The following is an 18,446-nucleotide window of genomic DNA, read 5'->3' as shown; positions in this document are numbered from 1 at the left end:
CGGGCCTCTCACTGTTGTGGCCTCTCCCGTTGCGGAGCACAGGCTCCGGACGCGCAGGCTCAGCGGCCATGGCTCACGGGCCCAGCCGCTCCGCGGCATGTGGGATCTTCCCGGACCGGGGCACGAGCCCGTGTCCCCTGCATCGGCAGGCGGACTCTCAACCACTGCGCCACCAGGGAAGCCCCTTAGCATTTTTAAATGACAGTTGGAAGTAACACACACTGTGTTAGGGCCAACAAAAAAGCACAGCATACAACCTTTTTTTATGAGAAATGGCGTCTTTTTTTTTTTTTTTGCATTAAAAGACATCTACCATTTTTCGGCACAACTGCACATCTTGCCATCTATATTCCTGTTATCACTGGCAACGAAAAAGCAAGGGGGTGGGAATTTCGCCATGCACACCATTACACTGAAAGTGAGACTGTGATTATCAAGAAAAAGGAAGAGAAAGAAATTTTAATGAACTGAAAGCATACATTTCGAGTCCCTGTGTCGTCCAAATGGTGATGAGTTTGGAACTTCTCATTTCACTTTCTAAAAGGAGGAAAGTGGCTACTGGAGTCCAGCCCACACTTGAGTGGCAGCTGTGGGGGAGGTGGCTGGGGCATGGATGCTGATCTACAGACCAGGAGGGGGCTCCCAGACGATGGGGGTGAGCCAAAGGGGAGGCAGCTCCCACACAGGCATTTTCAGTAAGTACACAGACAGCTAAGGAAAGTTTCAGCAAGTACGCGAGCAGCTAAAGGAAGTTTCAGCAAGTACGCGAGCAGCTAAGGGAAGTTTCAGCAAGTACGCGGACAGCTAAGGGAAGTTTCAGCAAGTACACGAGCAGCTAAGGGAAAAGTTCTTAGTCAATGGGGAGGCCTGGATTTTTCCTACGTGGCTTTCAGGTTATCATCAAATCCGTAGATGACCTCGTGGGCGGGCAGCCCGTGAAGGTGCACAGGGCCCTGCACTCACGTGATACTCCACTGTGGTCACCCTGAACTTCTTAATATTTGAACAAGAGGCCCCACATTTTCATTATGCACTGAGCCCTGCAAACTGTACAGCTGGTTCTGATCACGTATGTGTCATTTTTGAAAGAATCCCCGGCCTGTTGCCTGGGATGTTTGGACTCAGTCCAGAGTGTGGTAAGCGACAGATGGAAAGGAGCTGGAAAAGACCAGAACTCAGTGTAGAGGGTTCCCCTCTCCCGCATCCTTCACAAGGGATTAGGGTTTGACTGCAGTGGGTCCTGTAATGGTTGAGCCCAGAATGGCCGAGCTTCTTACCACCTTACCACTCTCGGGAACTCCCTTCCAGCCAGTCTCAAATCACCTTACAGACTGCAAATCCCAAGGAGACCGGGGGGATCTTGGAGACTAAAGAGAAAGTTTGGATTTGGGTGCTAAAGTTCGTGCAGGTCCTATCCAATCATCTCCCTGGCCTTGAGAGCTTCGACTTTCTAGATATTCTTTAAAGGCTGAGCAGAAACCAGATGCTACCCCAAGGTAGGCAAAAGGAAACTCATGGAAGAAGAACCCGGCCATTCATCCAGACTTGGACTCTGCCTGGAGAGGCCTTGCAGTCATTCCTGCGTGCATCAGGGTTCATGCCAACTCGCATTAGAAAGCTAAGAACAGCTGCTTTGTAGAGAGAGTTGAAACTGCCACACCATCTACTCCCAGTCTCCCCTTTTGTCCCCTCAAATCAAGTTATCCTACCACAGAGTGACTTCATACAACTGTAATTCAAGGTGCTTATATCAAGATAAGGGTCGCACCATGCAATTTGATCTAGGAAGGTGTGAAATTAAACCTCTTTTAGGTAAAAGAGTTTATAACAAAAATATCCCTAGTACTCTGGGAGTGGTTTTCTAATTAACTTTCAAATCCCTAGTCTAGAAAGTACTGGTAAAGACTTCCCAGAAGCCAGTCTTAAGCCTTTCGCATTGCAGATGAAAAGTGCTCAAAGAAACAAAGATTACTTTAAAATAAAAATAGTAAAATTTGATACCACAGCATTTTAAGTGAGTTTCTCCTCAGCCTATTTCTCATAACAGTGGTATAACCTTCTCCAATAAAGCCAGCCAGGACCACCGGTAAAACCTAGGAAACCTACCTGATCGAACATAAGACCAAAGGTAGTTATGGGGGGGGGGGGGCTTCCCTGGTGGCGCAGTGGTTGAGAGTCCGCCTACCGATGCAGGGGACACGGGTTCGTGCCCCGGTCCGGGAAGATCCCACATGCCGCGGAGCGGCTGGGCCCGGGAGCCATGGCCGCTGAGCCTGCGCATCCGGAGCCTGTGCTCCGCAATGGGAGAGGCCACAGCAGTGAGAGGCCCACGTACCGCCAAAAAAAAAAGAAGTACACGGCACTCAAGAGATCATGCAGTCAACACGGCACACACCACCGTAGCCCACCCAGACACCCCTGCTCCTGTCCTCCCACTACTTTACAGGCCAGGAGACTGAGGCCTGGGGGTCGGGGGGGGGGTGGATCAGGGAGAGGCCCAAGGTGACCTCCTCTTTAGAGAAGTTAAGGGTAAAGTTCACATCTTCTTACAGGAGTAAGAAGATTCCTACTTCAACTCTAGAATTCCATCTCACCTCCTTAACCAAACCACGGCAACGTGTACCCCAGAAACAGCCTCCCAGAGTTGAATATGCCTCACCGTTCCCAGATGGACCTCTCCCCTGTGGACAGACCAGAACAGTGTGCCACAGGGAATGTTCCTGCCACTTCATTCAGCCATGCCTGCCACGTGTCCAACAAACCTTTAACAAGCACCTACTATGTGCAAGGCAGTGTGTTAGACATACAGAATGGACAAACTGTCTTCAGGTCTTAAGGGTGAATTGTAAGTGAAATATGTGTGCATATGGATCACACAGAACGTGAGGAGCCCAAGGAGAAAGTTCCATTTTTTCCGTGCCGGGGTAGAGGGAGAGCATTTATAGCTGCACGCATGGGAGGGGGCCTCGCTGTCTGTCTGAGCTGGGCCTTGCTTGACAGACGGACAGAACAATGGCCACAGTGTGGGGAGTGGGAAAATCGAGTGGAACAAACATAGGAGAAGGAAAACGAAAGAAACAAGCAAGGCACTGAGCATGAGGAACAGGAGCTAGTGGCTCACGCATCATCAATTCATTTGATCAACAAGCCATTCACGCGCCCGGCACTGTCCCAGGCCCTGAGACTCAGCAAAAGGAGCCAAGCCCCTGCCGTCATAAACCTTCCATTCTAGTGGGGGTGGGGGGAGAAGGACAGCTAACCAACAGTGAAAACTGATACGTGCTGTGAAATAGCCTGAAGCCAGGAGGGAGGGTGGAGAAAGGGCTGAGCGAGGGCGTGACCACGAGGATGCAGCTGGTGCCAACACGCGAGGGAAGCCAGGCCAATGACCAGGGACAACGTGTGGCACGCGGGGAGCACAGCAAGACTGGAATGGCGAGAGCAGGTGCAACCAGGGGACAGTGATGGGATGAGAGCAATTGTGGCCCAAGAAGGGGCCCAGACCACCCGGGACCCTACAGGTCACAGAGGATAGGCAGAGCCCTGTCCACTAGGGCTCCTGGAGGACAGAGAACCAGCTGAGCTGTGTATCCTGAGGGCCTTCTGCAAGGCACATAGTAGGTGTTCAACTAATGAGCACTCCGGGTAGAGCTTTGAAGTCAGTGGCATGAGGCTGAGAGCCAGACCCCAATTACAGAGTCACAGGACACCTGGGCGAGGAGGCGATGACATCAGCCAGGGCAGAGTTCTCTGTGCCCTAAGAAATAACAACCGGCGGTGCTTCCAGCCTTCCCGAGATGAAAGTAATTAACTGCAGCAAAGGGAGAAAATACAGGGGAGTAAAATACAGTCAAGTCCCTCACCACGATCACGGCATCTTGGTAAACAGCCTTCGGCCTCCCAGCCGAACACACACGCACATGGATGAAAGCCGACAACAGAGTTTATTGTGTAGCCTTTTCCTCTTAATACACACCTTGGACAAATCCCCAAATCATTAACTATCATTCCACAACACAGTTTAATATCATGCCATTTCAGAATACAGATGCACCATGCTTTATGGGAGCAATCTCACATGGCTGGAAATGTACATGGTAGATGATCCTGATGAAACGGTTTGGTGGGATCTACATGGGGTAGCCCAAGAGGAGGTTCATTTAGGAAAAGAGAAGCTGTGCATATTTGTGGGCAGAGAAGGGGGGTATGAAGACGTGAAAAAGACTTGAAATGCACCACAGCTCCTCTGCCCTGGCAAGACATTCCTGAAATGAAGAGCTCTCCGGGTCTACTTGGCACACCTGTGCTCCTTTGATACCACGTGCTTAGGGACACGATGCTCACACGCTCAACCAGGCAGGGCTTGAAACATAAGCCTCACATCCACGGGGCTAAGGGAGGTCTCGGCAGCCCCTATGTACCTCCCTGGGGCTGGCCGCCCTCCCCCAGCCCTCCCCTGCCAACGCCTCTTCTAGGTCTCAAGCCTCCCTTCCTGATTTCTCTCTGACGTCTCTCTCTCTGTTCCTCCCCTTGTTGTTTTAATGTAAGCAGCAGATATCGTCAGATAAAGAATTCTGGGGCATGTGGATTTAGCTGACAAATAATAAAGTGGGAAAGATTTATATAAGCTGATTAATTGCAATGTAATCAATTTATGTGGGCAAAAAGAAGAAATAGTTCCAAGAGTCCTCAATGATGAAGCGAGAGTTACATGATGGGGCTTCCCTGGTGGCGCAGTGGTTGAGAGTCCGCCTGCCGATGCAGGGGACACGGGTTCGTGCCCTGGTCCGGGAGGATCCCACATGCCGCGGAGCGGCTGGGCCCGTGAGCCATGGCCGCTGCGCCTGTGCGTCCAGAGCCTGTGCTCTGCAACGGGAGAGGCCACAACAGTGAGAGGCCCGTGTACCGCAAAAAAAAAAAACAGAGTTACATGACGATATAAACGTGGGATGAAGAAGAGTGTTGGATGGCCTGGGGACAAGTTCCCAGGAAAACAGTAAAAGAAAAAGCAGAACACAGAGCTGTGTATCGAGTGAGAGCTCGATGTTGTTTTTCTAAAATACTTTTTAGAATGCATGATTATAGTACCTGATGTATGATTAAACATATATAGTATAAAATATAAGTAAATATTACAAATATAAACCAATCATTATTTCTTGGTGGAAGGATTGTGAATGCTTGTGATTACTTTATTCATTTCTGAATGTTTTCCTTTTTTGCAATAAGCATCTCAATGTATAATGAGACAAACTACCTGTTTCAAACATTTTTCTCAATCTACTGTGATCATAGCAACCGTTTTACTTCCTTTTTGCTTCTACAAATCTCTATTGATTTCCATTCATCTCCAGCAATGACAATGACTAACCTCAGTAGATCATAAAATTTGGGGGTGCTTATGGTGACTAAACATCTGAGGTCACTGATGTGGGACACGGCTGTTCAGGGTTAGGATTACGGTCTGGGATAAAAGAAGCGGGTGGAGGGCCCTCATTATGGCACAACAATTCACACACACACACAGACACACACACACACATTCAATCAACAATTGCTTCCCAAACACCTACTTAGAAGCAGGGGTACATTATTAAGAAAATCAAACCTTTTCACTAAATATACTAAAAATCTTCCATTAAATACCCAGACCAAGAGTGGGCAAATAGTTGCACCCAAACCCACAATTTAAGCAACCATTTAAAGTGCTACCACAGAGACAGGATGCTATGTATAAAGATCCAAGGAGATGAAATCTGGGCTGGGGTTGGTAGGGCCTCCCTGAGGAAAGGACGCTGAAACTGACATCTTAGAGGGGATGTGGGATTTAGCCATGTGATGAGCAGGCGGACACACGGACGAGCAGTCCAGGAGGAGGAAACAGCACGTTTCCAGCAAAGGCCTGGAAGCAGGAACAGGTATGTATGTACATCAGGAACCCTTGACTGAATCAGCAACAAGCTCTAATCAAATGAGTCAACAAATTACAGAGAGCTCACGGCAGGTAATCAAGTTAATACAAGATGTTACTTCAGAGGAAAATCATGCTGACATGTAGGACGAAGAGGAATCTGCTACCTACCACCCTTGTCCATAACTGCTATCCATCATTGCACTGGGCAAAGGCTCACTTCCTCAGCTGACCCATACAATTCAGCTTTGGATCATGCAGTTATACAATGAGGGAAGCAGAAATGCTGCCCCTGAGCAGACAACGCAAATCTAAAGGAACAGAATGAAGACAGATTGCACTTGGAATCCTATAGCTCATCGTTCTGCTCCTTTTTTATTTTTTTATTTTTGGGTGCGTTGGGTCTTCACTGCCGTGCGTGGACTTTCTCTAGTTGTGGCGAGCGGGGGCTATTCTTCATTGTGGTGCGTGGGTTTCTAACTGCAGTGGCTTCTCTTGTTGCACAGCACGGGGTCTAGTCACATGGGCTTCAGTAGTTGTGACACACGGTCTCAGTAGTTGTGGCTCACGGGCTCTAGAGAGCAGGCTCAGTAGTTGTGGCTCACGGGCTCAGTTGCTCTGCGGCATGTGGGATCTTCCTGGAGCAGACCTCAAACCTCTGTCCCCTGCATTGGCAGGTGGATTTTTAACCATTGTGCCACCAGGGAAGCCCCCATTCTGCTACTCTGAAAACAGGAAACAAAGGAGCTCATCATTTAAAGTGGCTCACAGTGGAGTTATATTCAAGGACAAGAAAGAAAAAGCTAAGTCAGTACAGACAGACTTCACTTTACTGCACTTCGCAGATACTGCTTTTTTTTTTTTAACAAATTGAAGGTTTGTGGCAACCCTATATCGAGCAAGTCAACCAGCGCCATTTTCCCAGCAACATTTGCTCACTTCATGTCTCTGTGTCACATTTTATTTATTTTATTTTTTTAACATCTTTATTGGAGTATAATTGCTTTACAATGTTGTGCTAGTTTCTGCTTTATAACAAAGTGAATCAGCTATATGTATACATATATCCCCATATCCTCTCCCTCTTGCATCTCCCTCCCACCCTCCCTATCCCACGTCTCTAGGTGGACACAAAGCACCGAGCTGATCTCCCTGTGCTATGCAGCTGCTTCCCACGAGCTATCTATTTTACGTTTGGTAGTGTATATATGTCCATGCTACTCTCCCACTTCATCCCAGCTTACCCTTCCCCCTCCCCGTGTCCTCAAGTCCATTCTCTACGTCTGCATCTTTATTCTTGTCCTGCCCTTAGGTTATCAGAACCATTTTTCTTTTTTTTTTTAGATTCCACATATATGTGATAACATACGGTATTTGTTTTTCTCTTTCTGACTTACTTCACTCTGTATGACAGACTCTAGGTCCATCCACCTCACCACAAATAACTCAGTTTTGTTCCTTTTTATGGCTGAGTAATATTCCATTGCATATATGTGCCACATCTTCTTTATCCATTCATCTGTCGATGGACACTTAGGTTGCTTCCGTTTCCTGGCTATTGTAAATAGTGTTGCAATGAACATTTTGATACATGACTCTTTTTGAATTATGGTTTTCTCAGGGTGTATGCCGAGTAGTGGGGATTGCTGGGTTGTATGGTAGTTCTATTTTTAGTTTTTTGAGAAACCTCCATACTGTTCTCCATAGTGGCTGTATCAATTTACATTCTCACCAACAGTGCAAGAGGGTTCCCTTTTCTCCACACACCCTCAAGCATTTATTGTTTGTAGATTTTTTGATGATGGCCATTCTGTCTGTGTCACATTTTAGTAATTCTCACTATCCTGAAAACTTTTCATTCTTATCATATTTGCTACAGTGATCTGTGATCAGTTATCTTTGATGTTACTATTGCAAAAACACTGTGACTCTCTGAAGGCTCAGATGATGGTTAGCATTTTTAAAGTGTTTTTAAATTAAGGTATGTACATTTTTTTAGACATAATCCTACTGCATGCTTAACATACAGTATAATGTAATACTACAGTATAAACATAGTTTTTAAATGCACTGGGAAACCAAACACTGCGCATGGCTGTCTCTACTGTGTATCTGCTCTACCACGGTGGTCTGGAATCGGCTCGCCACATCCCCAGGGCCTGGCTGAAACTGACGCTGTTCTCTGTTAATGGAGGAAGAAGCTCACGTCTTTCAGCTGCGTTCACCGCAAGTTCCCCAAGACTGTGCATCTTCACAAGCTATTTAAGGCTCTACAGCAACCGCCAAGTGAGTAAATGGCCCATGAAAAAGCGACACCACTGAGACCAAAGACTGGAGAGGAAGTCAGTCTTGCGGCAAAGCAAACTTTTGAAAGATGTTAAGGCCCAATAAAACAAACCAGCAGAGACAAACACAGTAAATAACCATCAGCTAAAACACAGCCAAATCACCAGCAACATAAATATTGCCAACCACTACACGTATAAAACTTTCACACTCCAGGTCAGCAAGAAAAAAAAAGGATAAAACAATGTATAAAGCCCCAGAAAGTGAGAAAGAAGAGAGAAAAGTGGGGCTAGCAGGGCACTGTATCCACAGGCAACGCAATCTTTCCTCCCAGGACCCGTAGTGAGGACATGACCTCACCTGACGGTGTGGGTCTTACCAAGAGTATCTCCAGCTATGACCAGGCTCTGTTTCTGAAGCCCCTTTTACATTGGTATGAATTAAGGGGAAGAACTGAATTCACTTAGTTCACACGTATTACAATGGCTATTAAGTTCCAGGTGCTATGCTGGGAACTGAGTGAACAGATTAGATCCTGTGCCTGTTTCCTGGAAGCTGACAGAAATCTAGAGGGAAGCTAAGCTCAGTACAGCAAAGGACGCACCTGGTTACTGACGTTTTCTTACTCTCTCCCCAGTGTGATGTATTTATCCTTCCAGTTGAAGGAAGGGAGAGAGGGAGGGAAGGAGGGAAGAAATAGGGAGGGAGAGCCTAAGGAAGAAATAGGGAAGGGGTTGGAGAGAGGAAGGAAAATGAAACTACTTTTTTTTCCTACAACTGTTGTCAGCTGGTAAGAAGTCCTCACCAGTAACGTTATCTTGGTGCTTTCGGCTTTCTGCATCGCAATCCCGGAACTCTTCCTGCGGAATATAGTTCCTTCCGGCTTCACATTCCGAAACCCCAACCCTACTCTAAACCTGAAGGAGCAGGAAGGCTGGAGCGAACTGCACACAGCACGGAGCTCTGCACAGGACAACTGAGGTGCCTGATGAATCCCGGGTGATGGTCAGGATGCCCAGGACAGGCTTCCAGAGAGAGCCACTGTTAGCAGGATTGCCTAGACTCCAGCTGCTGTGAATATAGCTTAGAGCTGCATCCAGGAGGGTGTGTTCATATCAACACAGTCTATGAGTCAAGAGGATCCTTTTCCAGTTTGCAAGGAAAGTGAAACTTTCATGTGGTATTGGTGGGAGATAAATAGTGGTGATATGTACAACCATCCTATAGAACAGTTTGTTAACATCTATCAAGAGCCTTAAAACCATCAATATATACACCCTCTGGCCTGGTAATCCCATTCTACCTTTTCTCACCTGAGGAAGTAATACTCACGGATAAGCACAAAGATTTAGCTACAAATGTGTTCACCCCAACTGCTTGCCATAGTTCAAAGCTAGACAACAAAACACCTGCCAACAGAAGATAAGTAAGGTATGGCATATCCATACAATGGAATCTCACATGGATGTTAAAATGATATAGGTTAATACATATGAAGGGGAAAGATGTATAAGTGCATAAAACAAGCCCAGTGTGAACCCATCCTGGTAAAAGAACACATATAAATGTATATAAGTATAAATGTATACATGTAAATGTAGGTGCATATACATGCGCACACACAGAGAGAAAGACAGAGATGGCTAGATGGTGGGACAGAGGTATAGACTAGAATATACAGCAACATGTTCACTGCCGTAGTTTCTTCTTTTTTGCTTGTTTGTGATTTCTAAATTTTCCGTAATGATTAACACACGAAAATTAAAAGTTAAGTTAAAAATAACCATCACTCATCTGTCCTTATCCCCTGATTGTCGATGATTTCAGACAGTCTTCAGAGTCAGGGGCCTTGCACTGAGCCCTGAGTTGGCCCTGACGCCCATCAACCCCATCAGCGCTACATTCCATAAAGTTCCTTGGACGGCTTGCCAAAGAGAGGTTTGATTTTTGACTTTAGATATTTTTGGCCCAACCGCATTTGAAACCCAGGCATTTCTCCTCTTCGGAATTTCTTCAAATGCAGTATATCCATTTCAACAGGCTTGCCGCGGGTTAGTGCTTAAAGGAGGACAATGCACAAATGAAATTTTCTCCCTTTATTTTTAAGACTGAAATGAACTTGGAATGTATATAATTTTGCTCAGAGCACTTTCAAAAAGCTGTGAAAGCTCCTGCTTTCTGCCAAGTTAGCTGCCTGTTTGCAGCCTCAGAGCAAGACAGAGGATGCCTGAGGAGTGGGCTTGGATGTTTCCCCTGCAGTGAAACAGTTTCCTGGCAAAGACCCTGGCTGGGCGCTTCTCAAAGCGGAGCTGACTCCCAAAGGAAGTCACCAGGCTGCTTTGCCTCCTCCAAAAATTCTCTGGCACTAAGTACCACGCATGTGTGCCTACAAATCCTGGTTTCCAGAAAGCCTACGATGTGGACCGGCAGTGAGTTCCTAAACTACCTTAGAAACGATACATCCAACATGACGTGCCCAGTTGGGCTGATAAAATGTTCGTGGGTAGCAAAGACTTCACTTTTAAAAAGTCCAAATCTTACTATGATTCAGAGCATAGGCTTTTTTGGAGAATTACTAGGTTGCCTGTTGAAACTGACTGCTCTGAAGATAAGGTGGATCTTACTGGATACAGTAATTTGCAAACCCGATGTAATTCTTTCAGAGAGCTTTGTTCTAAGAGGAACTGAGTACTACGTAGCATAAATTTTAAATCTGCTGCAAAAAACATACTCAGGTCTATAGGATACCAAGGAAACCAAGAGATGTGAATGTGCAACGGTCAAGAAAGCCACAAAACATGCATGAAGTACATCTGTGTGCATGAGAGCCTTACAAAGGCCCAGGGCTTCCCTGGTGGCGCAGTAGTTCAGAGTCCACCTGCCGATGCAGGGGACACGGGTTCGTGCCCCGGTCTGGGAAGATCCCACATGCCGTGGAGCGGCTGGGCCCGTGAGCCATGGCCACTGAGCCTGCGCGTCCAGAGCCTGTGCTCCGCAACAGGAGAGGCCAAAACAGTGAGAGGCCCGCGTACCGCAAAAAAAAAAAAAAAGGCCCAGCTAGTCTGGAGATGCTAAACAGTGCATAAGGACCCATCTGAAGCACAAGGCACCTAGACACCTATGAGCAAACACGTCTCCCGCACTGAGAGCATTTCGGCTGCAAACCTACATCTTGGTGAACATCTGTGAAGTGCCCACTGCGTTGAGATGCTGGAGATTCAAAGAGGAGCAGGGCACAGCCCCGCCCTCAGGAAGCCTAATGGGAAGGCAGGCACCAGCATCAACTAAAGGAATCGGGAAAAAGCTATGATGATAAAGGTGTGCACCAAACGCCTGCCAGAGGACGAAGCGGAAGCACTTCGCTCTAACTGGAGACGCACAGAATGCTTCTGAGGAGACAGTTCCTACACTCACCTTGAAAGATGAAGAGAAGGGAAGAGGAGTGGGTTTTGTGGACAGTCTCATAGATGGATTTGGCCTGGAGAGAGGTGTGAAAGACGTTCTGTCCACTTAAACCGAAGCCTGAAGTTCAAGGTGGAAAGTGGCAGAAGATAGCGGTGGGAGACAAATGGGTGCTTATGTTGGGGCCTGGAGGGCATCCCAGAGGCACTGAGGGCCGGGCCACTTGCTGGGAAGAGGAGGGGCTCCTGCAGGAAGAAGGGGTCACCACGAAGGGCTAAGGGGGTGCGGTGAGCCCCACCCTTCGGCTCAAGGCCGGACAGGTTCCAGGGGCAGGTCCACGAGTCCCCCCTGTGTCGCCTCGTAGAGGAAACCAGGAATCACGTGCATGGGTCACGAGAGCCCTGATGAATGCAGAATATCAGCTGCTCCTCACAGATGGACCATGTCGGCCACTTAAAGAGGAAAATCCCTCTTGCTCGTTCCCCCACGATGATGGGCAGCAACATTCTCAGAGTGAACCTGCTCGAGGTGTGGGTGGGGACAGGAAGAGGGAAAGAGCTGGGAAGACGGAGTCCCTGGGTGGAGACAATTCGGGGAGAAAAATTATTTTCTCCGGGGATACTGTGGGCCGTGACTTCTATTAAGTAACTGGAAAGCTGGCTGGTGCTTAAGAGACAGGAGCAGCTGACACTAAAGAAGAGTCCCGGCCTCTTAACAAAGACATCTTCATGAGGGTTGTTTTTTAAAAAAAAAAAAAAAAAAAATTTATTTATTTGTTTATTTTTGGCTGCTTTGGGTCTTCGTTGCTGTGTGCGGGCTTCTCATTGCGGTGGCTTCTCTTGTTGCAGAACACGGGCTCTAGGAGCACGGGCTTCAGTAGTTGTGGCTCACGGGCTCTAGAGCGCAGGCTCAGTAGTTGTGGCTCACGGGCTCTAGAGCGCAGGCTCAGTAGTTGTGGCTCACGGGCTCTAGAGTGCAGGCTCAGTAGTGTGGTGCACGGGCTTAGTTGCTCCACGGCATGTGGGATCTTCCCGGACCAGGGCTCAAACCCATGTCCCCTGCATTGGCAGGTGGATTCTTAACCGCTGCACCACCAAAGAAATCCCTTCACGAGGGTTTAATAAAAGAGAAACAGGGGCTTCCCTGGTGGCGCAGTGGTTTAGAGTCCGCCTGCCGATGCAGGGGACACGGGTTCATGCCCCGGTCCGGGAAGATCCCACATGCCACGGAGCGGCTGGGCCCGTGAGCCATGGCCGCTGAGCTGGCGCGTCCGCAACGGGAGAGGCCACAACAGCGAGAGGCCCGCGTACCGCAAAAAAAAAAAAGCTGCAGATTTGGGCTTCCCTGGTGGCGCAGTGGTTGAGAGTCCGCCTGCCGATGCAGGGGACATGGGTTCGTGCCCCGGACCGGGAAGATCCCACATGCCGCGGAGCGACTAGGCCCGTGAGTCATGGCCCCTGAGCCCGTGCGTCCGGAGCCTGTGCTCCGCAACGGGAGAGGCCACAACAGCGAGAGGCCCGCGTACCGCAAAAAAAAAAAAAAAAAAAAAAAAAGCCAGTCACAAAAAGATAAATAATGTATGAATCCACTTATATGAGGTACCCAGAGCAGTCAAATTCAGAGACAGAAAATAGGATGGCGGTTGCCAGGGGTGAGGGGGAGGGGGGTTGGGATGTTACTGCTTAATGGGTACAGAGGTTCAGTTTTATAGGAAAAAAGTTCTGGAGCTGCAACGATGTGAACGCACTTAACACTACTGTGCGCCTAAAAATGGTTAAGATGGGAAATTTCACGTTAAGTGTGTCTTAGCACAATTTAAAAAAAGAGTGAAGAAATGAGTTAGCAAATGCTTATGAGTATAGAGAAGATAATTCTCTGTTGTATTTTGGGCCATACATTTTATTCATAATCATAAATTCTAAACACACTAACCAGAACTTATAAAAAAAGTTACATGTACACAGGTGCTGTGACTGTGCCAGCAGAACCTGAGCTGCCATCTCTCCTGCTCCATCCTCCCAAACCCCAAAGTGCATTTCCTCAAAGACTAGACATCTGTTTATCAAAGCAAACTGCTCACGCCCAGGCATGGCTTTCAGAGCGCCCCCCCAGTCAGGCCCCAACCTGCGGAATCCTCTTATCTCTTCCTAAGCTCAGCATGACTGTGGCCAGCACTCACCTTGTTTGCTCATAAAATGTTCCTTCCCAGAACATCTCTCCAGGGGAAAACCTCTTCCTGCAAACATCTCAGGGCCCAGCACAGAATCCAGTTTTTTTTGTGAATCTTGAACAGAATTCTCAAGTAGAACAGAAGGGAGTGATTTGGGGTTCCTACCTGGTGGGCATCCAGGGCTGAATCTCTGGTTAGTGTTCTATCCGCTTTGTTCTCCAAGATAAGGCATCTTTATAGACTTCTAACATCTTTATATCCTCAACTACGGAGAAGAAAGTGCTAGACCAGGGACTTAGGAGGGTTACTACTTAAGTCTCCTCACAGCCCTGCTATACCCTCCACACCACCCTCCCCTTGCCATGGGCCCCAGCTATTTACTACATGCTGTGCACTGCTACGGCAGTGAGAGTACACAGAAGAGGGGGAGAACTGGGGAGGATGTTACAAAGGGGACAATGCCTGGTCTCCATAAGCGTTGAGGACAAGTGGGTTCCCGTTATTTAGGCTTATGGCACAGATCCCATGATGCTGGCTGGAGGTGATCTCAATATCAAGAAAGATTCTTTCTGAAAGTCTCTGGTTTTCTACATCACCCACACATTACAAGGCATGGACACCGGAAGAGAATCCCTTCCAAGCACGTCAATTTGCACCATTCCCTTCCCATTGGCCCTCCCAGGTCACAGGCTACTAAGCCTGAATCATATAACTTCCATGACTTCACGCTAAGTGGGTTCACACCCATGTGTCCATTTTCTTAGGCAGAGAGAACACGGCACCTGACACTTATGGTCTCCCCTCGCTCTCAATAAATGCGCGTTGTCCTATCGAAGCATCTCAGCCCTAAGTTTCCATCTTGAGAAACTAACACACTCTGTGTGCAGGCGGCTTATTGGATTTAAGTAACAACTAGTCAGCTAGTGTCCAAGCAGTGAACATACTTCTTTCAACATTCTTCCCGTTTATCGCGTGGCGCTTAATTTAGGCCAAGGGTAGTTACACCTGTAACATGAGAAAAGGTAAAAACAGCCCAACCTGGCTTTTATCCCGCTTTGTTTTGCCGAGTTGCTGGAGCACAGAACTTTACAAGGTGTCTGCTTCCCATAAATCAGAGGCAGCAACTTCTCCCCAATGATGTTTTAATTCATGGGTAATCATTCTCTAGAGCAGGTGGCAAGTTGGGGGCGGGGCCTGGCGTCGGGGGAATGAAGGTATGATGAAGTATTAAGTCATTTGAACTTGAACTTGTACAAATGAGCATTGCAAGGGTGGCAGATACGAAATGTGTCTGCTAACTGAAGCCAGATGAACAGGATGCATCACGGCAGCATCCAACCCATCCAGCACCATCTCTTCAGCCGACCGTAGGGTGTTTCTCATGGAATTCTCTGACAACCTTGGCCTAAGTCTTCACTTCGTCATGAGGCCCTCTTCCCACCTTTTGCCTGAGGATCCCGAACATGAACTCGAGGTGATTCAACCAACTGCAGTGTCATTTGGAAACTGACTCGTGCACAGAAACACATTCCTTTGCATAATGTGTCATTTCCCACCATTTAGAACACCCATGCCCAGAGCAACTAGTGAAAATCCTTTTCCCCCCAAAGGGCACACGTGTCTTACTAAAATTTCATTCTTAATCTGTCTGCTAAACATTCGTCAAGCATCTTATGTGAATGACACTCTAGAATACAGAAATTAGTAAGATAAGCCCCCGACCTCGAAAAACTTCCAACCTAATAGGAAAGATACACTGACTGAACCCTCACCCCACCGCCAGCCCAGGTTGCTCATCCTTGCTTCCCGCACCTCAGGAGCAGGTGCATCACCTGCCCAACTGTTTAAACCCGGAGCCTGGGAACCGCCCTTCATTCCACGATGCTCCATCACTATGGTGACCACCCAGACCCAAGCCACTGGTACCTCCCACCAGGACTAAGGAAGTCGCTTCCTAAATGGTCTCTCACTTCTATGCTACGTTCTCCAGATGACACACATCCTAATATTTGTAGTAAATTTATCTTCACGTTCCTCTACTGCTTAAAGACCTCAAATCGTTAGAAAACTCCTTCCAGGGGCCTCCAAGGCCCCACGTCAGCTGCCCCCCGCCGCCAGCCCTCCCTCCCCTCATCCTGTGTTGTGATTATAACTAAGTTAAAGGATGTCCATACACAGCAAGAGCTGGAAAGGAGCCTGGAAAATGACTACGGCTGATGTGATAGGAGGCCTGACCGCAGAAGTTTTATTTTCTTTAACTGACTTCTTTTTTTAATTAATGACTTTAATGGGGTCGACACGACAAACACCACAACAGTGACAACCCCAGGGGAGGCAACGCCGCAGTCCACTCACCCTGGGTTGTACAGCATGACGGCAGACAGGTTCTCGCAGGACTTGGACAGGTCGGTCATGGACAAGCTGAGGGAGGACAGAAGGCCACTCTAAGAGCAGACACAGGGCAGAGCGGTTACCTCGGCAGCAAGGGAAGGCCGCGCTCTGTGCTCCCCACGCTCCACTGGGGAGAGGCAACGAGGGGCTCATGCCCCCCATCAGCCTGCACACAACTGGTCTCTCTGAGGATGCACGTCAGGGGTCAGGCCAGGGATCCGTCTGGAGCCCAAGCCCCACGCTAAGGCCAGCAGGGCCGCAGTGCGCTCGGGCGGGAACTGCACAGCCCTGTGGATCTCCCTGACCTGGCTGCTGCGTTCAAGTGGAGGGAAGGGGTGACGGCATCTGTGTCAACCCTGTCCCCTGGCAGGAGCAGTACTCACACTTGCTGAGTGACAAAGAGGGAGAGGGAGAGGTGAAGGGAGACCAAAAGAACAACAGCCTAACCTGTTTGGCTTCCATGGAACGTTTCCTAATATTTGTAGTAAATTTATCTTCACGTTCCTCTACTGCTTAAAGACCTCAAATGGTTAGAAAACAGTCAAACTCCTTCCAGGGGCCTCCAAAGCCCCACGTCAGCTGCCCCTCGCCGCCAGCCCTCCCTCCCCTCATCCTGTGTCGCGATTATAACTAAGTTAAAACCTGTTTCCTTCCCTCTCTTCCCTGCAACTCTGTCCTGAAAAGGGCCCTCCAGGGCGACTCTGGGCTGGAACAGACAATAGGCTTCACAGGCTGAAACTGGCAGCCCTGGAGGAGGCTGGGGTTTGCGGCTTTCTCGTTATTCCGCATTTAAGGCACTGGCAACTCTGGGCAGCCCCAGCAAAAGCAGGCTGAGATGCGGGGCTGCAGCCCCGGCTCCCCGCTTGCTGGCCACGGGACAGGCCAGCCTCAGTTTGTCATCTCGATCATCCGTGATGTGGGTGTAATAACAGCCTCTGTGCACATAAACTGGTACATGTGGAGGTTCTGCACAGTGCCTGGCTCACAGAAAACTCAGCTGTGACTTAATTCCCTTCCTCGGTCTAAGGTCAACACGGTGTCCTAGACAGGTTTCTCTGCCTTCCATTTCTTCCTGTCTCTTTCTGGTCCTCTGCCCACCTCCCTCATCCAGCACTTCAAGTGCCCTCTAGTCATCCCCATCCAAGCTGAAGCCTCTTCCAATCGTCCTAAGTTCACCCCCTCTCTGCTTCACACTCTCATCAAAAATCCAATTTACTGTGAATGAAAATAAAAAGTGAGCCAACTTTTGGATGAAAGTGATTCTGACATGGGGTTAACTCTTAAAACAGGTGCTCTTGAGTGGAAGGTACTCTCCACTTAATGTGAAATGATGCCCCCCTCCTTTCAGGGGATGCAGCGCTCAACAGGAGGGTCGAGACGCAGTGTCTCTCCTCCTGCTCTGGATCTCACTTGCTAGCCTATTTCACCAGGGAGCCATCCGCGGGGAAACAAACCCTCTAGAATCAATCCAGGCTATGGGCTGGTTTGTGCTCCAGAAAGTTAAACTGCTGGAACCAGAGTGGAGACCCCCTCTTCCCCGACCCCAGCCCCTCCCAGAGCGGAGTGAGCTACAGGAGATTCCACACTGCTCACCTTCCTCTTTTCCCTGAGCCTGGCAGCCTCCTTCGGATGGTTAAAGCGAAACATATTGGTTCTTCCCAGGAGTATCACGGCACCTAAGAACACACAGAAACAGCAATGAGCTTACACTGAGCAACCTGGTTAGCTGGTGACATTCTAACATGAAATCCTGCAGCTGAGATGTGATTTCCATTGTACTACACAACAACAGAGTAAGGGGAGGCTTTCGTCGCAAAAGTCTGCTTACATAAGCCAATTCTAAACCTTCAAATGCTTTTATTTTTAGAGCCGAGTGTCACAATACTCACGTTACCCAGGGCAGAAGTGAGGGATCTAAGCATTACAATATCGTAAGAGATTAAAAACTCAGTATACAGATAATTAGACTTTTGACTGTTGAAAAGAAAAACAGAAATCAGGTAACCAAAGAGATGTGAGAATATCAAGCAAAGCATATGGTCACCAATTTAGGAAATGTTTATTAATGCCGATAGAAGTAGAAACCTCAAAGGACAGTGCATTCAAATGAAAACACGGTGAAACTGTCAGAGGAGTAGGTTTTTAGTAATAGGTCACTGTTACTAAAAACTCCCTCAGAATTCGACAGGAAAGAAAATGCGCATATGCAGTGACTATTTCCACGTAAAAACACGGCTTCTTGTGAAAACCCTGTTTAGACGGCTACATTGGACACACAAGAACAGC

At 48.1% G+C, this 18,446-nt stretch overlaps 1 protein-coding gene across 7 annotated transcripts in view; it reads right to left on the bottom strand.

The window, feature by feature from the left end:
• LOC111185022 (kinesin-like protein KIF16B) overlaps positions 1-18,446 on the bottom strand; it is a 300,702-nt gene that overhangs the window by 114,557 nt on the left and 167,699 nt on the right. For all 7 annotated transcript variants that reach the window (XR_016387865.1, XR_016387866.1, XM_089896550.1 and 4 more), the window contains 2 exons: positions 17,754-17,836; positions 16,125-16,213 (listed from right to left, as the gene is read on the bottom strand). Coding sequence is in view for 5 of the 7 variants with exons in the window: in XM_089896550.1 (XP_089752676.1) it covers positions 16,125-16,213; positions 17,754-17,836 (172 nt within the window). In the remaining 2 variants the exon portion in view is untranslated. The remainder of the gene's footprint in view (positions 1-16,124; positions 16,214-17,753; positions 17,837-18,446) is intronic.

Source organism: Delphinapterus leucas, chromosome 15 (assembly GCF_059928025.1).
Source record: "Delphinapterus leucas isolate spDelLeu-1000000601 "Yukka" chromosome 15, BTC_Dleu_Yukka2, whole genome shotgun sequence".
Taxonomy (NCBI): domain Eukaryota; kingdom Metazoa; phylum Chordata; class Mammalia; order Artiodactyla; family Monodontidae; genus Delphinapterus; species Delphinapterus leucas.
The sequence above is the reverse complement of the archived record's forward strand: the minus strand, read 5'-3'. Positions and strand labels throughout refer to the sequence as shown.